General features: G+C 45.7%; 1 protein-coding gene across 3 annotated transcripts in view; it reads right to left on the reverse strand.

Annotated features, from left to right (window-relative positions):
* Positions 1-26,868, reverse strand: part of RSRC1 (arginine and serine rich coiled-coil 1) — a 101,228-nt gene that overhangs the window by 31,114 nt on the left and 43,246 nt on the right. For all 3 annotated transcript variants that reach the window (XM_063408483.1, XM_063408481.1, XM_063408482.1), the window contains 2 exons: positions 23,817-23,853; positions 8,708-8,759 (listed from right to left, as the gene is read on the reverse strand). In XM_063408483.1, the coding sequence (XP_063264553.1) occupies positions 8,708-8,759; positions 23,817-23,853 (89 nt within the window). The remainder of the gene's footprint in view (positions 1-8,707; positions 8,760-23,816; positions 23,854-26,868) is intronic.

A 26,868-nucleotide genomic window follows, 5' to 3' on the forward strand; every position in this document is an offset into this window, starting at 1 on the left:
CACCAATCCAGACACCAATCCAGACACCAATCCAGACACCAATCCAGACACCAATCCAGACACCAATCCAGACACCAATCCAGACACAAATCCAGACACAAATCCAGACACAAATCCAGACACAAATCCAGAGCTGCTGCAAGTTAGGGACGGACAGGAGGCAAAGCCAGAGCTGCAAGGACTGGGTTTGATTCTGGGAATCCCAGAATGGTTGGGCTGAACAGGACCTTAAATCCCATCCAGTCCCAGCCCCTTCCAGGGCAGGGACACCTCCCACCGTCCCAGCTTGCTCCAAACCCCATCCAATGGAACCACCATTTTCTCTTGCTCAAAGAGGCTCATCACTATAAAATCATTCACATTCCTCACAGAAAACTCTCCAGAGGCTTAGGATGAGCAACACAAAATGCTCAAAACCTTTAAGAAACTACTGTGATTAAATAGTTTTAGTGGGTATTTTAAGAACATAAGGGGATACACGATGGCTTAAACAAAGCAGCTCAGAAATCTTCAATAATGAATCACAGTGCAGCCACAGAGAAGAGAAACAGAACTGGAATTAAAGGGAGGATCTGCTACAAAGGCACCTAATTTGATTTTTCACATAAGCTGTGTTTTGAAACACTTCTTTTCTCCTTGCTGGGGTGATCAATACGAGAGACTGGCAAAGGACACGAGCTGCCATTACTGTTGGCTGTTACTAATAGCACATTTCTGCCCTTTCCAATGGATTCTTTAATGGCCTTGTGGCAACAGGGCTCAGACCTTCTGATGCAGATTTAATTCAGTGGGAACTTGCCTTGCTTCACGCTTGGAGGAGTGGTAAAACTTACTGCTACAGAAGTTTGACATTGCTTTTCAAGAGTGTTATTTCAAGAGAAAACATTGTATAAAATCCTTTCCAAAACATTGTATAAAATCCTTTCCAAGTCACCAAAGTTATCCAACACCCCCAAGAAAATACTTTAGAAAATACAGATATTAAATATTCATAGAATAAAGGTGTGTAAACAACAAAAAGAAAGTAAAAGAAATTTTCTTATCAATCTCTTAGGTATGAGGAGCAATGTTTCACTTATAAAAATATGTTGGGGATCTTGTTTCTATCAGCCTCTGTGACCCCTCACATTTGCAAAAACCTAAGTATGAGAACTCCCCTTAAACCACCCAAAAATCCCTGCCCATGATGGGCAGCAGCCTCACAAAATGCCCACCACACTGCAAAACCCCTTGCCAAGCACCCCGTGCTCCACGCTCAGATTTATTCGGCCGACACCTCATAATCATCTCTAAATCTAATGGGACACAAATGCATTTCATCACAGATGAAAATCTTCAGCGACCGCTCAAATGGAAATCAAGGAATTATTGCAATCCCGTGGCTGGGCCTGCAGCAGGCATTAATCAGAAATCATAATAAATCCACACAGCACACTCAGCCAGCACATTAGTCAGGCAGTTTTGCATGATAACGACGTTGACTAATGGGCTCCGAGTTGGAAGGGTCAATCATAAACTCATCAAATGCTTCATTTAATTTCTTAATTTGGACAAACACGATTTGTTTATGGGAAAGATATCAGGTGTTCTTGAATGAATAATGGCTGTGAAACCAAAGTCCATTAATCAGCGCTTGATTACAAATGACTCTGAGATTGTTTGTTCTAATTTCATTCATTTGGGGCAACAAAGAGAACACGAGCGAGTGAAAGCACTTGGCCAAAATGGCACACTTAGTTCCCCATGTTTAATAAAGTTGTGATAAATGGGCTTTCAATAACTAAAACAAGGGGGTTATTACCCATATTAAATACTGCCCCTGAAAAAATTAATATATGTGAGCTCCAGGAGGTGGTGCAGGCACAGAACGAGGTGCTGGGTGGTGCTGGACTCGTGTGCTGGCATCCCAGGTTCTCCTGAAAGGATGGCTGGGAAAAGCACAAAACCAGCAGGGATTTGTTTCTACTTCCTGTGAAATACTTTAAGAAAATGATGAAATTATTTGGGTTGGAAGAGACTCTAAAGCTCAGCCAGTGCCACCCCTGCCATGGCAGGGACACCTCCCACTGTCCCAGGCTGCTCCAAACCCACCCAGCCTGGCCTGGGACACTGCCAGGGGACAGGGACAGCCACAACTGCTCTGGGCAGCCTGGGCCTCCCCACCCTCACTGGGAATTGTAATTAATTTAATCTAATCCAATCACAGGTTCTTTTCAGCAAGGTGATTCCAGCACGCTTCCCATGTGGAAATCAGAGCAGTCCCAAACATCAGAACACCAACGTGAGCCCCCAGCCACAGCAGATGGGGCAGTTTAAAACCTTTTTCTGGGCATTCAGGCTGTAAAACCCACCACTGGAATTTGTACCTGTGGATAAAAACACTGCCCACTTTCACCTGTAGAAAATCCAAAGATGTACAAGGGAAATCCAAAATTTCCAAAGGGAAAGTGCCAGAGCAAAGCTCCTGGACACGCATTCCTGGGAATGCTGGGATGACCAGAGCCCAGGGAGGGCAGCTGGACACAGGGGCTGGGACAGATCGTGTAAAACACCAGGACTAAAGATTCCCCCCATCAAAATTAAGAAATAACATTTCCCAAAAGACTTGCTAAAAACAAACGAGCCCCAAGACCACATATGGTTTGCACAGCCAAACCAGTGGATAATTAAATTACAGCAAAGTTGCTAAATATGAATTGATATAAAACTTCAGCTAACTGAAAAATTGTCTTTGACTGCAGATCAATAGCAGAGCTGAAAGATTCATCTGCACATAATTAGCACAGAGATTTGCATCAAAATCCTGGATCCCATATGCTGCAATATTACTGAAACCCATTAGGCACCGTGTAAGCCTGAGATACTTTTGGTGCCACAAAAAAAAAAAAACAAAAACAAACCTTGGATAAAAATCTAACAAAAAATTACAAATTCTAAAAGCTCTAGAATGATTTCTGAAGGCAATAAATGTTCATTAACTAATAAAGTTCCTCTGAATTCTACTTATAGGCTCTGGTTTATATTATGGCATCCCTACATCTCCTCATTGGCTTCTTACTCTAAAAACAAATTGATTTTCTACAAAAATGGTTCAAAGCAAATTTTTTTTAGTCCCTTGTAAGAACCTAAAAGAGGTCCCTGAAGTGAACAGCTTTTAGACACCAACAAAATGATATTTTATATTGCAAAAGTGAATTATTTCATTTCAAACACATTTATTCTCTACCTACATTCAATTAAAAGCCTGTATTTTTTCAGCAATCCTGCAAATTAATTTAAATTATTTAATTAATTACTATTATCCAAGTGTTTACTTTGCTCACCAATGCCACAAACCAGCTGCAAATCACATATTTGTAAAGACAACACTGTTAATATGTTTAAAAAACCAATTAATTGGAGTAATGATTTTTTTTTTACAGTTGTCACTTTGTGTGCAGAAATTCTTTTTTTTTTGGAACTCTAATGAGATGATGAAGGAATTATTATTATTTGCCAAGGAATGGTTGTAGAAATGTGTCTGTGTCCAGCCTGGCTGTGGAGCTCATCGCTGTGGAACTCAGGTGAGCTCAAATACTTCCTGAATTTTCTGAAATTCAGCCTTAGAACACCTGACATTCCTATCAAATATATAATATAAAAAGTAGCAACCTCCTCTAATGTACACCTTCTTGATTTTTAAACTAATTGTTTAATTCTTCTGTGGCTCAGAGCTTTTTCAGGTGTTCTTTCTCCTGATGCCATCATTGAAATGGGTTTTGACACCAAAACCTGCAGAGTAGGAATCAGCACCTAAAAACTGGGCTCATTAACTCCATAATTAGCTGGATTTCCTAAATTAGCTGGTGCTCAGGAACAGGATAAACCTCCCCTATGGAGCCAGGAGAGGAGAAGGCTCCAGGAGAGGGACTGGGGACAAGGCAGGGAGGGACAGGACACAGGGAATGGCTCCCAGTGCCAGAGGGCAGGGCTGGGTGGGAGATTGGGAATTGGGAATTCCTGGGCTGGAATTCCCAGAGCAGCTGTGGCTGCCCCTGGATCCCTGGCAGTGCCCAAGGCCAGGCTGGACACCGGGGCTTGGAGCAGCCTGGGACAGTGGGAGGTGTCCCTGCCATGGCAGGGGTGGCACTGGGTGGGATTTAAGGTCCCTTCCCACCCAAACCAGTTTGGGGTTCTGGGATCCCAGCTGGCCCCAGAGCAGGACATGAAGGGAGGGCGTTTGAGCAATCACTGCTGAGGCTCTTTCCAAGTGTAATTCCAGTTTATTTTCCTTTGACCCAGGGAACAGAACAAACTTCCCAGACTGCTGAAGACTCACTGGGGATGAAAATTCCTCTCCTTGCTGGGGGTTCAGGAAATGCTCCACAAAACTCCCCCAAACCTCTCTGTAGCACCTCCATCCACACTTGTCAGAAAGAGAAAACAGGATTCAAGGAAGACACCTTTGCTCTCCAAACAGAGGTTTTTACACAAATAGAAGTAAAATTTAATTATCTAAATTATTATCTAATTAAACTGCCACTATTCAAAACAAATACTTGAAAGTGATAAAAATCAGAATTTTATATAAATCAAACCTACATAGCAACTAAATTCACCTTTTTTTCAATAATCAGAACTTTCAAGCTTGTTAAAAGTTCAATTTTTGCAAGTTTGGGGGCAAGAATTATTTTTAAAGCCTGCTTTAAATTTGCACAGAACAAGTAAAATATTTTAAGTATTATTTCATCCTTTGTGCAGATATAACAGCACGTTATCCACCCCACTAAAATTCATTGCATAATTAGAAATTCAAATTAAAACCAGCGAGTTCTCAGTGGAAAGAACACAAATAAGAAAACTGAAAGAAAACCATCATCAAAACCAGAAATCCATAAACATTTGATAAATTTGGCAGTTGAAAAGAAGCCCCAATAAAGGGAAATTTTTCATACTTGTTGCCACCTGCCCGCCCGACTGCTTTGCATAGCTAGAAAAGAACAAAATAGAGGCCAACCTATTTAACTAAACAGTTTTTATTAAAGTAGAAGAAAAGCAAGAATCTATAAAGTAGCAAGTGATCCTATTAGTTCCACCAGACTAAAATCATACAGTCTACGTATGTGGTCCTTTCAGCCACATCTGTTATGAGCCATTTTGATACCCAAAAGCAGAGAATATTTGCCTGTATTTATCAGGCACTGAGTGCAAATCAGGCTTTTTCTCCTCAATAACTCCTGGCAGAATGGGTAGATTTAAAAAAAAAAGCAGCCAGAATTATAAAACATTTGTATTTACCACAGTTAAGGCTGAAGTACTCACTGTATTCCATCATTTTTCTCTTTGAGGGATATTTAAAATGCAATAAAGACGCAGGGGGCAAATTTAAAGGCAGCAATCTGATAGCATAATTGAAAGATAATGAGTTAAATATCCAATATCCAGAATTGTATCTGATAAATGGTAAATGTTTGGGATTTGGATTCCCCCATTTTCATCACCTCACATTTAGTGCCTCAGTGCTGAAGTTTCCTTTAAATAAACTCCGGCGAATTCTTTGCACAAAACGCCCCATTCTTGACTGCTCTTTCAGCCAGAGATTGAAATGCAGATCCCAAAAATAGATCAGTCACTTATTTCAACTCTGGACCTTTGAAAATCCAGATCAATTGCCTTTTGTCATCGTCTTTATATGGAGAGCAAGAAATTTCTGCTTAGCACCATGGAAAAGCTCTCGGAGCCCTTTGGAAGCGGAGCGCTATCGACAGTTTGAAACGTCCGCGTGCTGTCTCCCAGGAATCTATCGACATTTGGGGAATATTCATCCATATTTTAATCTTTAGGAGAAAGCACAGGTGCCACACAATTTACAGCACTCATCGAGCAGCTTTCGGGTCCTGAGGTTTTGCCCCAAGCTCGGGATTTAAGATTTGAAACAGCGCAAAAACTTCTCCCTAAAATCAGCGCCGGGAGCCACGTTCAGCACAAACCCCCAGCGCGGATCCGGCCCGTCCCTCGGTAATGAAGTCTGGGAGAGAAACCACAGACACCCAAGTGGTTTGGCAACTGTAAGTGACAGAAGCTGAGCTAAATCCTCTGTTTACACTGGGGATTATCCGGGTGGATTGTGCGGCGCTCCCGGAGCCGGCGCTGGTCAGGGGACGCTGCTCCCCGTCCGCCCGTGGGGCAGCGCACAAAGGGCCGGCCTGGTAGGAAGTGACCCAGAAGGAGCTGCCGAGCAAGGATTTGCACAAAGCCAGGCTGCCTCAGAAAAACTCCATATGACCATTAACTGGCCGGCAGGGCCTGCCAGGAGGCCTAATTACAGCCCTGCAGAGCCTGCTAACAAAGGCTGGAGAGCTTTAGCCCAGGGATGATCTGCTTTAGACTGACTTGAGAGAGTCCATATAGAGCCACGAAAAGAAAGAGGTTTAGCTTGGAAACCCTCCCAAGAGACAAAGCATTGTCGCTCAGTCTGGAAGGCCCACATGGAACACACTTCAGATGGGCTTAAACATCCCACCCTCTCCAAATTAACATTCAACCATTGCTGCTTAACATCTGCTCGGGCACGGCGACTTGGGGGAGGCTGTCAGAGCAGCCTGAAAAGGCTCCCCGGCACCTCAATATTAAGAAATCTAATTCAATAAATGGTGCAAATATGAATTTATAGCTGGGACCAACAACTTCTGAAGCTAAACATGGGAAATGAAGGGAATGAAGGGCTGTATAAATCAAAACTCAGTTGTCTCGAGAACTAAAGTGTTTCAGCACCTCCCAATATTGCCCTGCTTAATGAGAACAAAATACTGACATTAATCTACACTGAAAAAGAATAAAAATTATGCAGGCCTTGGAGAAAAACCTTCTCAGCACTGTATTACCTAAATATAAAAATGGCCACGTTACTCTCCTTCCCCACAGACACGGGTGAGTATTTTTTATTTTACCTGCTCTCATAATGAGAGACCAGAGTCACAATTCCCAGCTCCAAATGCACCAGGAAAAAAATAATCCCATTAATAAGAGCCTGTTGTACTACTTGCTGATTTCTGCCTTTCAGAGAAAGCAGTTGCTACTTCCTAAAATAATATCTGGGTTAAATTCTAAAAGCAGATTTTCTCAAGATCCTCAGTATCTCCACAAGGGAAGTTCAGATAGGGAAATACAGACAAGGAATTCAAGAGAAGCTGATCCCGGGCAGTGCCCAAGGCCAGGTTGGACACTGGGAGGTGTCCCTGCCATGGCAGGGCTGGCACTGGGTGGGATTTAGGGTCCCTCCCCACCCAAACCATTCCACGATGTCAGAGGGATGAACCAGGACTGTCCCCAGTGTCCCCACAAGCCCTGCTGGTGCTTTGGAGCCCTGGTTTGTCTGTCCAGACCACGGAGCAGCAGCGTGTCTAACACCAGATCCATGGAAATCCACTGGGAACACAGCACTGCCTCCTGTTCCCACCTAGTGGGACTGGAGCAATCCCTCCGAGTGCACAGACATTCCATGAGCTCATTCCCAAGGCTGGGATGGAGCCTGGACAGAGCCCTGCGTACAGCAGCACCAGCTCCATCACCACTACTGAGGCACAGAGTTAATTCAATTGTATCACAGAGTTAATTCAATTGTATCACAGAGTTAATTCAATTATATCCACACAGAACATCACCACAGCAGCAGCAATGAACCTGTGCATCCCAACTCCTCAAAAAGCTGCTGGGTAATGGCCCAGCATAAGTTTAAAACTAAAAGGTGCTGGTTTTGCAAGGAGTAAACACACAAAAATATATTGAAACAACATTTATCAACATTTCCAACCTCTGCTCACAGCAATTAAATAAAAACTAAATGTAATTGACTGAACACAGGAACTTGGAGAAGAAGGTGGGGGATGATCTCATAAATACCTGGGATGACCAAGGCTTAAATAAAGCCAGGATGGAAGTTAATTCAGTATTTTGGATTGTAAGAGACAAAGATATTAAATCTCTTCTGTTCCTTATGAACAACTTGCAGCTTCACTCTGAGATCCAGCCCCCAATGGTGGATATTTAAATTAAACCATGTCACAGACCTCTGATAAGCTTTGGAAAATTTTGGAGCCCAGGTCACGATGCTACACAACCCCCAGTTATCTTTTGTACATCTCCCAGGTGTGAAATTAAAAAATGAGATGTGATTGATGGCAGCAGAATACACAAACTGTGCTTTTGAGGTCAGGGCTGTCACATCCATTTCATAATTACATGCTTCAAAGATTTATTAAAAGTTCTGGAGAACAAGGAATGTATTGGAAGAGAGACAATGCAAAAGAGGCTGGATGGATTTTGGGAAAAAAAAAGTACATCAGCAATGTGAGGAGATTCCTCAAAACAGAGAGTATCCAAAAGCAGAAAAACAAAAAAAAATTCTTGCATTGATTTAGAACAATGCTAAAAAATAAAGAAAATCACAAAAAGATAAACAAACCCAAATTTTTGAGAGCATAGAACAAAATCTCAGTAGCAGCAGGAGCCAGAGGATAAACAGGAGGTTTTAGTGTAAAAAACAGCTTATTTTTATTTCCTTAAAGGGCTTTACTAATGCCAACGATGATGCAAACCAATTTAACCTTAACCTGAAGTTTAAGTGAGTGACAGAGAACAGGACCAGCACCTGCCAAACCCAAAGGATAAAATCCCACCTGACCCCACAAAAATGAAGTTAATTTTTGAAGATGCTCATTTTACTCACCAGCTGCCTCCAGAACCAGCTGCAGCCTGGCCTTGGCCTGTTCAGCAGGAGTCTGCAAGAGAGGATTGATCACTCACACGGGGCTGGGACACTCCAGGGTGACATTCCCACCCCCAGGGAGCTCCCAGCTCCACCAGGGACTCCGGACCAGCCACAGGAACCCCCAGACTGGAACCACACTGAGGGAGGAACTGCCAAAGAAATGCCCAGAAGCGACCCCAACCAAACGCTGAGCCTGGCCCAACCAAACGCCGAGCCCAGCCCAAACACACACCGAGCCCAGCCCAACCAAACGCCGAGCCCAGCCCAAACACACACCGAGCCCAGCCCAACCAAACGCCGAGCCCGGCCCAACCAAACGCCGAGCCCGGCCCAAACACACACCGAGCCCAGCCCAAACACACGCCGAGCCCAGCCCAAACACACGCCGAGCCCACCCCAAACACACGCCGAGCCCAGCCCAAACACACGCCGAGCCCAGCCCAAACACACACCGAGCCCAGCCCAACCAAACGCCGAGCCCAACCCAACCAAACGCCGAGCCCAACCCAACCAAACGCCGAGCCCAACCCAACCAAACGCCGAGCCCAACCCAACCACACGCCGAGCCCAGCCCAACCAAACGCCGAGCCCGGCTCAACCAAACGCCGAGCCCAGCCCAACCAAACGCCGAGCCCGGCTCAACCAAACGCCGAGCCTGGCCCAACCAAACGCCGAGCCCAGCCCAAACACACACTGAGCCCAGCCCAACCAAATGCTGAGCCCGGCCCAACCAAACGCCGAGCCCAGCCCAAACACCAAAGCCCACCCCAAACACACACCGAGCCCACGAGGCGGCTGCGGCACCGTGACCAACCCACCCCAGCTCCCCTCCAGCCCCAAATCCTCCTGGCTGACCCCGCTCCACACACACAGAGCTCCACAAAACGCCCCAAAACGGGGCTTAATGTGATTAAGGCAGAGAGCTTTCCACACTCCTCCCTTCTCTGGGGTGGTTTTCCCTCTCCTGAAGGTCTTGCTGCACATCTGCTGGCTGTGCCCCGCTGTGCTAATGATCCCAGGGATGCTGCACTGTGTCCAATGTGTTTGCCATCCCTCCAAATGTGAAGCCACTCCAACGTTGCCACAGTTAAATTGATGCACAAACCCTATCTGTCATGGGCTTCAGAAGTTATTTCTGGAAGCGTCGGAGAAGTTTGGGAGGTTTCTGCTCTGCACTGAAAACAAAACCTGACAGGAATTTTTGGTGGCGTTTTGCAGCTTAGAAAACTCTTCTCAAGATCCTAAATATCTGCAATGGGGATTTTTAAATAGGAAAATAAAGACAAGAGCAGCTGTGGCTGTCCCTGTCCCCTGGCAGTGCCCAAGGCCGGGTTGGACACTGGGGCTGGAGCAGCCTGGGACAGTGGGAGGTGTCCCTGCCATGGCAGGGGATGGGATTCCAGATCCTTTCCAACCCAAACCATCCCACGATTCCCATGACTTGAATTAGGCAGAGCTCTTTGCCATGAATGTCCCAACTGGTGATGCTCTGCATGGCCTCACCCCCCTCATCTACACCCATGAGCAGAGGCTGACAATGACAGAACAATTCCATTTCTACTCCAGGAATTTACAGACTGCTTCTCTCAACAGGAGAGACGCTGCATTAAAATGCAGTTTGGATGAAGATCCAGATTTTGGTGGTACAGAGATCTATTATTTTTAGTTCAGTTTTCTGCTGTTTGCATAAACCCGGAATTACTGGGCAGAATTTATTATTACAGCTGCAATATGGATCCTATCATCAGACCTGACCACTAATCCTGGTGGCAGCAAGAAGTATCTTGAAATTTATCATAAATTATCTTCCCATTTCTTCTTCTTGCCATGAACTAATCATTGCAATCTGTTCTGGCATCTTAAGTACATCACGGGAGGAAAGGAAGGAGAGGAAGGAAAAGATCTGCTTTTTATCCAGAACCAACTTGCCCAGCTTCAGTTCCAGAGGAGCTTTACTTGGGTTTGTGGTTTCTCCATTCCATGACAACTGTAAATTACAAACAACCCCACCAGATTAGTTGAGTTTGGCAAAAATTTGCAGAAGCAGAGAAGGAAAAGTGTTTGGTGTCAAGCACCACCTGTGCTCACATCTGCACGTGAACAGCTCAAGTCTTTGTGCACCTCATGCATCAGGTGGGCTCTGGCATCCCAAAACACAACTCCCCATTCCTACAGCAGTTATCCAGCTCAGATAGTGAACCAGAAACCCCTGGATCTCTCAAATCCCTGGATCCCCTCTTGTTGGCCACACAGCCAGTGACTGGAGGGAGATGTTTGACTGGCAGTTTTGGGATGTTGGTGTCCAGGAGATGTTCCACTGGCAGTTTTGGGACATCGGTGTCCAGGAGATGTTCCACTGGCAGTTTTGGGACATCGGTGTCCAGGAGATGTTCCACTGGCAGTTTTGGGACATCGGTGTCCAGGAGATGTTCCACTGGCAGTTTTGGGATGTTGGTGTCCAGGAGATGTTCCACTGGCAGTTTTGGGATGTCGGTGTCCAGGAGATGTTCCACTGGCAGTTTTGGGATGTCGGTGTCCAGGAGATGTTCCACTGGCAGTTTTGGGATGTCGGTGTCCAGGAGATGTTCCACTGGCAGTTTTGGGATGTTGGTGTCCAGGAGATGTTCCACTGGCAGTTTTGGGACATTGGTGTCCAGGAGATGTTCCACTGGCAGTTTTGGGACACTGGTGTCCAGGAGATGTTCCACTGGCAGTTTTGGGATGTTGGTGTCCAGGAGATGTTCCACTGGCAGTTTTGGGATGTCGATGTCCAGGAGATGTTCCACTGGCAGTTTTGGGACATTGTTGGTGTCCAGGAGATGTTCTGCTGGCAGTTTTGGGATGTTGGTGTCCAGATGTTCCACTGGCAGTTTTGGGATGTTGGTGTCCAGGAGATGTTCCACTGGCAGTTTTGGGATGTTGGTGTCCAGGAGATGTTCCACTGGCAGTTTTGGGATGTTGGTGTCCAGGAGATGTTCCACTGGCAGTTTTGGGATGTCGATGTCCAGGAGATGTTCCACTGGCAGTTTTGGGATGTTGGTGTCCAGGAGATGTTCTGCTGGCAGTTTTGGGATATCAGTGTCCAGGAGATGTTCCACTGGCAGTTTTGGGATGTTGGTGTCCAGGAGATGTTCCACTGGCAGTTTTAGGGCATTGGTGTCCAGCAGCACCACGCCCACAGGAACTCCATGAAAGGGCCAATGCCAAGCCAGGCTCCAGAGGAGCAGGGAAGCAACAGCAGCTGTACAGATGTCACCCCCAGCACTAAATATGGAGTTCCACAACTGATCCCGCTGCTCTGAGGAGCCCCAAACTCCTTTTCCCACTCCTGCCATGGAGTTATGGATGTGTCCTGGTGCTGTGAGGCAGGGAAGACTCAAATTCTTCCTTGACTCAGCAGGATCCCATGGGAGCAGCCCAGGCAGTTGCTCTGGAGCACCCTCCCCTCTGCCCTGGTGTTAATTACTGCACAGTGGTGTTCACACCCCACTCCACAGCCACCTTCTCTGCAATCAGTAAGCCCCAGCCAAGGAGGGAAAGAAGGATTCTCAAATAAAGGTGACAGCCTCGGCCCCAGAAAACATCTCTCCAACTGCTGGATGAGGCCAGCACTGGGAGAAAAAAGGACAGAGAGGATTTCAGCTGAAAACCACAATTAGAGCCTCGAAGAAGCCGGGAGCAATGGGTGAGAACAAGCAGCAACCCGAGGTCAGTATTGATTTAGGGGGCCGTTAAGTGAAAAAATTCAGCAAGACCCTCAGGAAACTTCAAAATGAGGAAATGATTGGTGGAGAAAATGTCACCAGAGTGATGCTGAGAAAAATAAACCCTTGTACTTTCCTTGTGGTCTTAAGCATAATACAAAAAAGAATTCAAAGAGAGCAAAAGGAAAAATAGAAGTACTACTAGTGCCAGCTGGTGAAGGAGCCCACAAGCTGTAAAGTAGGAGAGGAATTCCCTAAAATTCCTTAACAAGCACTGTAAAATGACCTGAGGCCATCCCCAGCGATGAATTTTACATGTGTCCAAAAGTGTCTGGAGAGGCACTGGAATCCCAGCTCACAAAAGGATGGTACAGGACAACCAGAAACACCCCTGTGATTAATAACAGCTTTTAACATTTCAAGCAAAACTTGGATTAGGTCATTCCATTTTTAATGGCAGCTGGTTCCACTCCTCCTGCTCATCCCTGACACTGCTGGGGTAAAATTCACCTACAGGACTTTTTTTTTTTTTGTCTTAAAACATCTGGATAAAAGCCCAACAAACTTCTGGTGATGGTGATCAATTTTGGGGGGTTTACATCAATCTTTTCTCTTTGCATTTGATAATGACAAATCCAGCCCTCAACATTCCCAGGAAAACCTCCTACTGAATCTACATTTCCATGTCCAACTTGCAGAGAGGACTTCATGAAAATAATCAAACTCTAATTTAAATCCAGGTGAAAACTGGAAATGGACAGTGAGCTGTGGTTGTACCCACTGTGGATCTTCTCATGTCATTTCCCAGGGTTCAGATTCCTCTGGATGCAAGTGTCAGTGGTAAAATCCCAGTTTAAAAGCAAAAAACAATACCCAAGGAGCCAGTAAATAAACACTAATTAATTAACTCCACATCAGAGCACAAATCCATCCTCCTGCTTTAACTGCAGCCTCTCATCCCTTTCCTGGGGACATTTATCCGACCTTTCCCAACGCCTCATGAGCTCAAAGAAAGGTTAAGGAGAAGAACAACGAGAAAAAGAGCAAACAAAACTTACATTTCCCAGTTGTCTGAGGAGGTGGCTACCAAAACTACTGGGAATAATTCCAAAGCGGGTCAGAAACCCACAGCAAATGTTTGGAGTGAATTCCAGGAAAAGGTAAAGTCGGCAAGGCTGGGAATGCAGGAGAAATTCCCAAGTGGAAGTGTAAGAGAGGTTGTGGCTGAGTGGGATGAAGGGAATTGTTCAGCAGGGATAAAGCCAGGGGTTCTGGTAAGACATGGATGGAATTCACGTGGAGGAAGGAGAGTAAAAGGAAAACAAACCCATCCAGGGAAGTGGTGACTTCCCTGGAGAAACAGGCACACCCCGAGAGCCTCCTCCACATCCCCACGTGCAGGGAAACACCCTGGGAAGAGCAGCTGGAGTTTCCATGGAAGGGCCAAAGGCTGTGACCCACGTCCTGTGTGAGACAGGCACACCAGTACCAAGGCACTGGGAACTCAAATCCCAGCTCCTGTGTGAGACAGGCACACCAGTACCAAGGCACTGGGCAGTGAAATCCCAGCTCCTGTGTGAGACAGGCACACCAGTACCCAGGCACTGGAAATCCCAGCTCCTGTGTGAGACAGGCACACCAGTACCAAGGCACTGGGAACTCAAATCCCAGCTCCTGTGTGAGACAGGCACACCAGTACCCAGGCACTGGAAATCCCAGCTCCTGTGTGAGACAGGCACACCAGTACCCAGGCACTGGGAACTCAAATCCCATGTCCTGTGTGAGACAGGCACACCAGTACCAAGGCACTGGGAACTCAAATCCCAGCTCCTGTGTGAGACAGGCACACCAGTACCAAGGCACTGGGCAGTGAAATCCCAGCTCCTGTGTGAGACAGGCACACCAGTACCCAGGCACTGGAAATCCCAGCTCCTGTGTGAGACAGGCACACCAGTACCAAGGCACTGGAAATCCCAGCTCCTGTGTGAGACAGGCACACCAGTACCAAGGCACTGGGAACTCAAATCCCAGCTCCTGTGTGAGACAGGCACACCAGTACCCAGGCACTGGGCAGTGAAATCCCAGCTCCTGTGTGAGACAGGCACACCAGTACCCAGGCACTGGGAACTCAAATCCCATGTCCTGTGTGAGACAGGCACACCAGTACCAAGGCACTGGGCAGTGAAATCCCAGCTCCTGTGTGAGACAGGCACACCAGTACCCAGGCACTGGAAATCCCAGCTCCTGTGTGAGACAGGCACACCAGTACCAAGGCACTGGGAACTCAAATCCCATGTCCTGTGTGAGACAGGCACACCAGTACCAAGGCACTGGGCAGTGAAATCCCAGCTCCTGTGTGAGACAGGCACACCAGTACCCAGGCACTGGAAATCCCAGCTCCTGTGTGAGACAGGCACACCAGTACCAAGGCACTGGAAATCCCAGCTCCTGTGTGAGACAGGCACACCAGTACCAAGGCACTGGGAACTCAAATCCCAGCTCCTGTGTGAGACAGGCACACCAGTACCCAGGCACTGGGCAGTGAAATCCCAGCTCCTGTGTGAGACAGGCACACCAGTACCCAGGCACTGGGCAGTGAAATCCCAGCTCCTGTGTGAGACAGGCACACCAGTACCAAGGCACTGGAAATCCCAGCTCCTGTGTGAGACAGGCACACCAGTACCCAGGCACTGGGCAGTGAAATCCCAGCTCCTGTGTGAGACAGGCACACCAGTACCAAGGCACTGGGCAGTGAAATCCCAGCTCCTGTGTGAGACAGGCACACCAGTACCAAGGCACTGGGCAGTGAAATCCCAGCTCCTGTGTGAGACAGGCACACCAGTACCCAGGCACTGGGCAGTGAAATCCCAGCTCCTGTGTGAGACAGGCACACCAGTACCCAGGCACTGGAAATCCCAGCTCCTGTGTGAGACAGGCACACCAGTACCCAGGCACTGGAAATCCCAGCTCCTGTGTGAGACAGGCACACCAGTACCCAGGCACTGGAAATCCCAGCTCCTGTGTGAGACAGGCACACCAGTACCCAGGCACTGGGCAGTGAAATCCCAGCTCCTGTGTGAGACAGGCACACCAGTACCAAGGCACTGGAAATCCCAGCTCCTGTGTGAGACAGGCACACCAGTACCCAGGCACTGGGCAGTGAAATCCCAGCTCCTGTGTGAGACAGGCACACCAGTACCAAGGCACTGGGCAGTGAAATCCCAGCTCCTGTGTGAGACAGGCACACCAGTACCCAGGCACTGGGCAGTGAAATCCCAGCTCCTGTGTGAGACAGGCACACCAGTACCCAGGCACTGGAAATCCCAGCTCCTGTGTGAGACAGGCACACCAGTACCAAGGCACTGGGCAGTGAAATCCCAGCTCCTGTGTGAGACAGGCACACCAGTACCCAGGCACTGGGCAGTGAAATCCCAGCTCCTGTGTGAGACAGGCACACCAGTACCCAGGCACTGGGCAGTGAAATCCCAGCTCCTGTGTGAGACAGGCACACCAGTACCCAGGCACTGGGAACTCAAATCCCAGCTCCTGTGTGAGACAGGCACACCAGTACCCAGGCACTGGAAATCCCAGCTCCTGTGTGAGACAGGCACACCAGTACCCAGGCACTGGAAATCCCAGCTCCTGTGTGAGACAGGCACACCAGTACCAAGGCACTGGAAATCCCAGCTCCTGTGTGAGACAGGCACACCAGTACCAAGGCACTGGAAATCCCAGCTCCTGTGTGAGACAGGCACACCAGTACCAAGGCACTGGAAATCCCAGCTCCTGTGTGAGGCACACCAGTACCCAGGCACTGGGCAGTGAAATCCCAGCTCCTGTGTGAGACAGGCACACCAGTACCAAGGCACTGGGCAGGGAAATCCCAGCTCCTGTGTGAGACAGGCACACCTGTACCAAGGCACTGGGAACTCAAATCCCAGCTCCTGTGTGAGACAGGCACACCAGTACCAAGGCACTGGGCAGTGAAATCCCAGCTCCTGTGTGAGACAGGCACACCAGTACCCAGGCACTGGGAACTCAAATCCCAGCTCCTGTGTGAGACAGACACACCAGTACCCAGGCACTGGAAATCCCAGCTCCTGTGTGAGACAGGCACACCAGTACCCAGGCACTGGAAATCCCAGCTCCTGTGTGAGACAGGCACACCAGTACCCAGGCACTGGGCAGTGAAATCCCAGCTCCTGTGTGAGACAGGCACACCAGTACCAAGGCACTGGAAATCCCAGCTCCTGTGTGAGACAGGCACACCAGTACCCAGGCACTGGGAACTCAAATCCCAGCTCCTGTGTGAGACAGGCACACCAGTACCCAGGCACTGGGCAGTGAAATCCCAGCTCCTGTGTGAGACAGGCACACCAGTACCAAGGCACTGGGCAGTGAAATCCCAGCTCTCCCAGGAATCCCTGACTGCTGCCTGCTCCTGTGACACTGCAACCAACCCAAAATTCGGGAGGAATGAGCAACAATGGATTACTGGGAGCAAATCAAAGGTGGGAGGGAATGGCTGTGGCTCACGGACGGGATTTTCAGAATTCAAAGCAGTTTTTGTAACAACAGCTCCTTTAAAAGGACCAGAAAACAACAAGGTCTTCATTTCAGTGACTATTCCTGAGAAAAAGCTAGGAAAAAGGTCTTCCTATGGGAGTGGATACAGTAAAATGGGTTAAACACCCAGCAGAAATAGGAAGAGCTGTAAAGAAGATTTAATAAAATTCATCGGCAAATCCAGGTCTTTCTAAAAGGAAAAAATTTCTGCAAGTGTTAAACTTACACTGCCATAAAACTCTGTGTGGATTCTTTAGTGAGAGAGGAAATATGGATAATATTGCACTAAAGGCTAAAAAATTACCTCCTCTCTGTTTATTTCCTTGCAACCTGGAATCTCATCCCTTAGATTTACATTTGCATGGAAATACAGCCACAGTCACCAGAAAATTCAACGTTCTGATAAAGAGCTGACAGGACAGAGATTTGTGCATCAACAACACCTGGTCATTAATCTGTAAATTCACCTATTTCTTAATTTGACTTTAAAAAGTAAAAGTAGAATGATGCCCACAGCTTACAAAAATTATAAAATTATTAATATTTCACTCTTAAATATGGATTTTTATCTTTTCTCACTGTTTCAAATTTCTGCTGCATTATGTTGCAACAAAGTCCTGGGAGAATATAAAAATAGCAGCAGATAAATGCAGGTTTTGAAATGAAAAATTTTAATTAACACATCATAAACTGCTCTGGAAACAGCTCCAGTCAGGGCTGGACTGGCTGGAAAAACAGGAGCACAACCAACAGGTAACAGGGATTAATTAACAAAAGGAGCAGTTAATACTTGAATTACTGCTTTATTTTTTCTACTATGAGAGGAGTTTTCTCTGAATAAATTAGAATTTTCCAGAAAAAGGGAATCCCATCCCCTTTAAAAACTTTGCATTGAAATGCAGCAATTGAAAAATAATGGAAAAAAAAATTAAATTAAAAGCATTTCAAATATCACAAGGATCCAGTGGGTTCTAAATCAGCACTCAGCTTCAAAATAATCTGATAATCTACCCCAAATCATGCCCAATTAGACAGGAATTAACCTGAACTTCATCAAGATTCTATAGTTTGAATAAAAGTGCATTTTCTCTTTGCTCTCAGGCTCAGTGATCAGCTCACCCCCACTGCACCATTTTTAGGGCTGTCACAGATTTGCTGGTTCAACTTTCCCAAAAATGACTTGTGTTTCACACTTTTGGCTGCTTCTTCTGACAAATAAATACAATATAAAATGTGCAGGGCAAAACATAATTATTCTGAGGAGCACCTGCATAAAATCAGGGTGCAGAGATTTGTACTTTAGGTGCAGACCACAGAGAGTTGGGCAAATTTATGCTTCATCTCAGAATTGTGCCAAGATCCCTCTTCAGTATCTGCAATAAAATATATTCAGATCAAAGATCTCCACACAAAATCCCCAAAAGAAGAGGAGAAAGAACCCCCTAAAAAGATGAATTTGCTGGTGGCCACAGTAATTAGATTAAAAATCAATTACACTTCTGCCAAAGTATTTGTTTGCTGGAGAAAAACCCTCCCTGGAAATGCATTTAAACTTGGGGAGAGTGAAGCAGCCACTGCCCTCCATAAAGTTCCTTTATATATTTTTCCACAATATGCACAAAACCAGAATATGAAATCAGAAACATTTTACACATTCTCATACTTCAGAGAGCACTAACAGCATTTTACTCGTCGAAAGCACTTTATCTTCATGTCTCTATAAGGCAGAGTTGGTGCATAATAATGTAATTTATATTGCCTAAATGTTATTTTGGGAGCATTGCATCATTTCTCAAACTTCATGACCTTTACAATTTTCTAAACTTTTATTTCCCTCATTATTCTGAACAGATTTCATTACATATTTTGAATGTAAACAACCCTGAATAATGATGGGCCCCATTACGTATGTACAGCTCTGACAATCGCGCGCGGGGCCGAGATGGAAACCCAGTGCATTAATTTACCTCTCATCCGCCGTAACTGCACTCCCATAAAAAGTTTTATACTCAACTCACATAAATCACAGGGAAGAAAAATGAGAAAATCTGGTGGCTAACTCATCTTCCACCATTCTGCGAAAATGAAATTCACTGAAATACCTATCAAAACTGCAATCATCAAGAGATAATGTCTTCTTAGGTCTATCTGCACTTTCCGATTTAATTTCCTCCATGCCCTTGACATCCACAGATACCATTAAGATTAAGAGCAGCGAGTAACTGAGCAGTTCTCAGATTTTGATATATGGGGCCCAGGCACTAAATGTAATATCATCATTTGAAAATTAATGCAATATTTCTTTTGTTAGTTTTTCCCGCTCCGAGAGCGGGATGAATGCTCGGGGTTCTCGCCAGTAATTTCCCCATCAGAATGCCGTGCAATTATGAGGAGATGTGCACCTGGGCAGAGGTCACCCAAATTACTCCATCATTTAATGAGCACCGAGATCAAACCCCAGCACACTGTTGCTGCCGAGAGACGCCTCGCAGCCTGCTACATCAAATCTGATGGAATCATTAGAGTAATAAGCAGGAAAATCTGTTTGCAGATTAACCTCTGGTTTCATGCTGCTTTCATCTAATGGGGCGCTGTGGAAATCTTGTCAGCTTTTCATCAGGCGCGATCAAATTACGGGAATTGCGAACAAACCGCCGGCGCGATTGGAAACAACACCCGCACGTGCCGCGGGTTCCGTGCGGGTGCCAGGGAAAATCACACTCCTGATATTTTACAGGTTATTTACTCCAGCTGATCACGGCTCCCTCCCGCCCTGAGCGGGGACTGGGGACGCTCCCACTGCCCCTCCAAACCCACAGCGCAGAACGGGAGCCAAACGCAGAATTTATGGGTGAGGTGACAAAGGGAAAGAAAAATAAAGGCACAAAAGTCACAGGAGGAAAGGTCACAGGGTCCCCCACCACAGCCAGGGAGGCACCTCTGCCTCGGTGGTGAACGAGAGTGATCAAAGTTCACTTTTTAATAAAGACACGGGGACATTAAAGTGTGGGTTTATGTGGAGGGCTCTGGTTTCAGAGCCCACTGGTAATGGAAGTGACAGGGTAAAACTCACCTCCCTTACAAAGTTCCCACAAAATTTGTCGCTGTTGGAACAACAAACTGTGCAAGCCTTTGAATATTCTGCCATGAAAACGTTCTGCCTCTGATGGTTTGGTCACACCGTTGTTTAAATCAATCTGCAACTAACAGCAGCAAAACCTTGGAACAAATGGAAGTGCTGTGTGCACGTGAATTTAATTCACTCTGAGGGCAGAGCTCTCCACAAACCCTCGGGATCCACGGAGCCCCTCTGCAGGAGCAGCCCAGATTCCATCCCCGGAGGCAAAAGATGCATTTTTCCATGGATATTCATAAACCATTGATCTTCTGCAGCGTGATCACCTGATAGGAACCTGATCCAGAGCTCCTGAAGGAGCTGGAGAGGTTTCCAAGGGCCACAGGCTGCTGCTGAGCAAGGGGCACGGTTGGGATGCCCTGGCACAGCCAAAGGGGCCAGCAGCCACTGTCACCTGATGAGCTGGGGACATCGGGGTCCCCTCTCAGGGGGGCACAGCCAGAGCCAGCACTGCTCCTCAAAAAGCACCTTCCAAGCTGCTGCCTCCAGCCGGACACTCAGTGGCTCTGCAGCCTGTCCCAAGGGGAATTTGGAATTCCCCTGGACACAAATGTCACTCTGGGCACGGGTGGAAAAGCTCTCCAGCCCCAGCTGCACTGCCTCCCTCTCAGAACGGGACAACAGGCACAACTAAAGAGACACAGGAGACAATTCAAGCCTGCAGAGCATAATTGACCAGCATGGAATTTTGCCAGGACAGCAAGATAAACATAATTACTCACATTAAGAGCGTTAATTAATTGTTTGTGAACATAAATAATTGGCTGCTTGGTTCACAGCTCATTAGGAAGCCCAGGACTCTGTCAGACATCCCTGTCCTGTGGCCACGCGAGCACCACGGAGCTGTGACACCACAGGTGACAAATCCAGAGAGCAGTGAGGGGCCAGCACTGCAACCAAACCCCGTGGGAAACCCAGGGACAGCCAGGAGATAAATACTGACATCTAATAAAAATACATGCTGGATCAAATATTAACACTGAGCAAAGGAGGAGGGCTCTTGGTTGGGGTTTGGGGTTTTTTTGGTTGATCAGATCAAAGAAAGATGTGGAACTTAAAGCTCATCCAGCCCCACCCCTGCCATGGCAGGGACACCTCCCACTGTCCCAGGGGCTCCCAGCCCTGTCCAGCCTGGCCTTGGGCACTGCCAGGGGACAGGGACAGCCACAGCTGCTCTGGGCACCCTGTGCCAGCCAGGAATTCCTTCCCAGTATTCCATCTAAACCTCCTCCTTTCAGTTTGAAGCCATTCCCTGTGTCCTGTCAGTCCAGACTCTCATAAATCCCAAATTGTAAACTACCTTTTTTTTTTTTTTTTTTACAGCAGGGATTCAATAACAGATTGTTAAATCAAGAAAAAGACTCTTCAGGTGGGAAAAATCTCCTTACAAGCATTTGGAGACACAGGAATTAAAGCAGGAGAGCTGGAATCATGTGCCTTAAACCTTTGGAGGAATATTCCTATAATTTATTGGAGTTCAAAAGGTCTTAAATGTTGAGGGGTATGAAAGTTTCCAGCACAAATATTCCTACCTGTGGGTGCCTTGGGAAGCAGTTTGTTTCCTTCAGCACCCATTCCCAGGACAGATTTTCTAAGATCAAAGGGAAAAGGGGAAAAATAAGTCTCAGATCTGGAGGTTTTTGACAGATCTTTCAGGAAATGTTCCCTGTCCATGGTAGGGGGTGGAATGAGACCTTTAAGATCCCTTCCAAGGGATCTTTAAGGTTCCTTCCTGCCCAGTTCTGGGATTCTAAATAAAAAGTAGCTGATTTATTTAATGAAGACATCATTTTATTCCAAATTATTGTGAGGCAGCCCCTAAAGCACTTCAGGCATCATTCCACAGGGGATATTTCCAGTGCCTTTTGCCCCAATCCCAGAGAAACCCTGACCACCACTGACCTCTTTTCCTGCTTCCCACCCCCCCAGGCTGCTCCAGGCCCACCGAGCCTCTTCCTTCCCCCTTTTTGTTGTTATAAATCAGCCCTGCAGCTCCTGCTGTGGCAGAAACCCCAGTTTAGAACAAGCCCCAGCAGGGTTAATCTGTCAGGAGGGGAGCAGATTTGTAATGCACAAGAAAAGTCCCAGGAAGCTGCTGGATTACAGCTCCTGCCACCAGCAGGGCAATGAAACCTCCCCAAAATTTATTTAAGAGATTCAACCCACAGGTGAGACACCCCTGGAAGCAGCAAACAAGACGGATTTCCGAGAACTCTGCTCTTTATCCCATTTGATGATTCCTGACACATTTCACAGGGAACCTTTAGAAAGGGAGAGCTCCCGAGAACTGTGGCAGGAGATCCATCCCACCAGCTCCTCCAGCATCCCACCAGCTCCTCCAGCATCCCACCAGCTCCTCCAGCATCCCACCAGCTCCTCCAGCATCCCACCAGCTCCTCCAGCATCCCACCAGCTCCTCCAGCATCCCACCAGCTCCTCCAGCATCCCACCAGCTCCTCCAGCATCCCACCAGCTCCTCCAGCATCCCACCAGCTCCTCCAGCATCCCACCAGCTCCTCCAGCATCCCACCAGCTCCTCCAGCATCCCACCAGCTCCTCCAGCATCCCACCAGCTCCTCCAGCATCCCACCAGCTCCTCCAGCATCCCACCAGGACCTGCATCCTTTGCATCCTTTCCAGCCCACCAGGACCTCCATCCTTTCCACCCCACCACGACCTCCATCTCAACAGGACCTCCATCCTTTCCACCCTGCCAGGACCTCCATCCCACCAGGACCTCCATCGAGATATCCATACCCAAGCTCCTCCAAATCCTTCCCGAGTGGTTCCCAAAATGGGAAGCAACAAGAGGAAAGCAATTCTGCCCAATGTGACACACGGTGATTTTAACAGCACTGTGGAACAGCAGGGACTATTCAGATATTCCATAAAAAAAAATAAAAGGCGTCTCAGGATGGATGTGGCATTAATAGAGAATATTTTAATGGGATTTAATAATCACTTCAGATGAACTATTTAATGTTCCACTGATTGCTAGTGCCAACATGTGAGGCTCAACCAGCTTCTGACTTGTGACAAGATTTTATTTTTCCCAGTTTTGATCGACTGATGAGTTTTTAAAGCTAAGCCTGGCTTGCCATCACTTGTGGGTTTAATATGTTTACTTAAACCAGAAATATTTTGCACCTCAATTATTATTTCCTACTGCAGCCCTGAATGGAATTTAAGTCGATCCATTATTCATAAAGCAAAGACAAGAGAAAACACAAAGCTGTGCACTTCTTTCAAAGCCTCCAAATGACTCAAACACACCATATTTATGCATGCAACATTTGATTGTGTCCCTGGCCCTTTTTTTTTTTTTTTTTTAATCACAAGTTTGTTGTTTTCAGATCAGGATATGCCAAAAATCCGACACCAAACAATTTTTGTTTATAATTAAGGCAATCATCAATCCAAGGATTGTAGTCCGGTTTATTTCATCTCGACATCAAAAAAAAGTAATTTAAAAAAATTAAAATTCCCTTGAAATGGGGAGATAAATGAAAATGTGAGTGCCTTCACATAATAACAGTAGCCTGACCCTCTGGGAGATGGTTGACTTTCTCAATTCAAGGTATTCAAAGCTCATTCAAAAGTGTTCATTTGGAATGCAGATATCAAAGATGATGCAAATGTTCAAGAGAAAATTAAAACTTACCAGATGTTCTAATCCAGCTTTGATGTTCGCAGAGTCCCTGTAAGAGAAGAACAAAAGTTCTAAATAGTTGCTAAACCCTTGTCTGCAATGATCTCTGTTTAACTCTGAAATGGCAAAGCTGGGTAATTTCTGCAGTGTGTCAAAATTTTCACATATTTATATATTAAATATATATATTAATATACATTATATATATGATATATAATGTATTTTATATTTTATATTAAATAAATATTATATTATATATATATACATATATTTACCTGTATTTACCTAAATAGAGATACCTAAATATCTATATATACACCTATATTTACCTAAAAAATATTGATTATCCAAATGCTCAATAACAGGATGAAACCCTCAGATACCTGCCCTGAAATGCCTACAAAATGTAGCAACACCACAGGACACACATTTAAAATGAACATTTTTAATCTAATTATCCCACTATTGCACTGGAAAGGATCAGCCAGGCCGGGGCACGGGGCTGTTTATCAAATCCACTTTTGGTTCTGCTTTGCCACCACTCCCACAATGAAATTCCCTGCCCCTTTCCGAGGGGATGGAGAGAAGGAATTGTGATTAATTCCACGGCTCGTGGCAGCCATGCTGGAGCTTGGCATCCAATTCCTGAAAGCTGCAAAAAATACAAATGTACAGGGAAAAAATGGGGAGAATTTTACATAGAGGCAGCTAAAAAAAAAATGGGCCAAAGTATCCAAATAAAAGTTTTGAAAAGCTAAAATTCAGAGGGAAGATTAATCCTTAACATATCCTGCTATGGAAAAAAATACGAAATTCAATGGAAAAGAAACTAAAAATTCCCCCAATTCCAACGCAGGTGTCCCTGCCATGGCAGGGTGGGATGGGTGGGATTCCATCTCCCTTCCAACCCAAGGCATTCCATGATTCCATGATCCATTCTGGAGCTGCCACACGCCTTTAAAAGTTGAATTTCTCTGGGAAAGGGCTGAGGGCAGGGCTGGGAGGAGCTCCAGGCCCATCCCTGCTGTTTGTGCACCTCCGCTCGGGCTGTGCTGAAAGCAGCCTTAATTCAATTACAGGCCTCAAAACTGATAAAAAAGGTCCTGAAGTGGAAAATGTGAGGAGATTATTGGCAAATGAATAAAGATTTGTATCGAACCAACACACGGGAGCAGAGCAGGGCTTGGTGGGGCTGTTTTTTAATCATCCCCTGTCTCAAACCTTCTGGGAACAGCGAGTTTCCCTTCCCCTCCTGCAGCACATCGATCCCTGAATTAGGCTGCAATATTAAATAATTAATATACTTGCCATGATTGATGTTTTGCATTAGTTGAATATTAGGTTATCAATCAAAATCCACTTGGTTTAATGCAATAATATTGAAAAAGTGTCACGGGCTGTTCAGCCAATTTGTAGTTGAGGCAGCCCAGACAGGAATATTGGTGTAACACAAGGCCCTAACGCAGGAAATGCACTGCTGGAACACCCACAAGGAAAACATTATCAAACTAAGCAGGACAAGGCTGAGCTTGTCCTAAATAAACCTTGGGGCACCTGTCACTTCCAATGAAAACCTCTTCCCAGCCCGGGGCTGCTGGGCATCAATCAGCCAGGCCATGGCAGGGTTTTATCTTTTAGTTAACCAATAGAATATATTAGAGACCTTACACTATTCTACTCTGTCTCCTGGTCTGTATCACATCAGAGATACCATAAATTATATTACATGATTAGCATTATATTTCTATAATTATATATAATTATTGTGTGTTTAAAACACACATTATAAATTATATTATAAAATTTGTTGTGCTTGTATAATTACATAAAATAAACACATATTTAAATGATATGATTTGCATCAAATTATACAAATAAGGCTCCCATTGATGTTATATTTCATGTGGTGTTTTAGGCAAAATCAGACCTATGGCCACAGCTCAGCCTCCCACATAGCCCTGAGTGTCTGCAGAATTTTAAACCATTAAACACCACAAATAAAAGCCAGGAGCAGCTTTATGCACACCCAACATTCCAATGCTCACAGCATAAAAGAAACCATAAAGTTGTATTAATTTGGTATCATTACCAGGCAATTATGTTTCACTCCATTTTATACCCCAGAGTTCCCAACATATTTGCTTTTCACACCATCTCCAATGCAGAACCTTAATCTCTTAAATTCATTAGGCAAGTTTGATTTTATTCCTGAGATTTCCTTTTTCCTATCAGAGAAGCTTTGGAATTTTTCCCCACTACAGCCAAGGATTTGCAGTAAAACACAACTTGACATGCACACATTTAAAACATCCATTAAACCCAGGAAATATCATACTCAGGCTCATCCAAATGCTTCAGCAATGCCAGGGGGAAAAAATTCCAGCTCCATTTGAATCCAGGCCATGAGGGACCTGTGGCAAGAAGCTGGGAATTCAATTAAAGAGCTGGAGGAGTTTTAAGGTCCCTTCCAACCCAAACCATTCTGGGATCCTCCAGGATTTGCCAGCTTTGGGATTGCTTAAACTCACAGTAACTAATTGAGGTGGTGTGAACTTCCTTTGCCAGTAAATTAAATTAAAACTATTCCCTAGCACTTGCTGAAATGATGATTTTAACCTGGAACACATCCATGTTCCTAAAAACACTCCCTGTATCAAATGAACCATTAATCAAGGGAGCTGAAAAATGTGCACTAGCCTCAAAATATCCCATTTAGGTATTATAAAACAGCTTAAAATTTCACATATAATGTACTTTCTAGTGAATTTATAGCAGTTCCACCCAGGAACTGTAGAACTAATTCATAGCTAATTAACAGTTAATAATTGTCTTTGCCATAGATTTTGGGTTGGGAGCCAGAGGCTGCAGGATAATCCTGTGGTTATTTATTTCTATATGGACATTACAGGATAATTCAGGTCCAAGGGCCTCTGGAGGGTGCAGAGCAGATTCTTCTCCTGAGAAGAGAATTGGGTTTCCACGTGATCACACTGCTTTATTTCTATCTCAGGATATCCCAAGATGAGATATTGCTGAACTTGTCATTTCCTGCTCCTCTTTCCAA

This window comes from Prinia subflava, chromosome 11, assembly GCF_021018805.1.
Source record: "Prinia subflava isolate CZ2003 ecotype Zambia chromosome 11, Cam_Psub_1.2, whole genome shotgun sequence".
NCBI classification, from domain to species: Eukaryota; Metazoa; Chordata; class Aves; order Passeriformes; family Cisticolidae; genus Prinia; species Prinia subflava.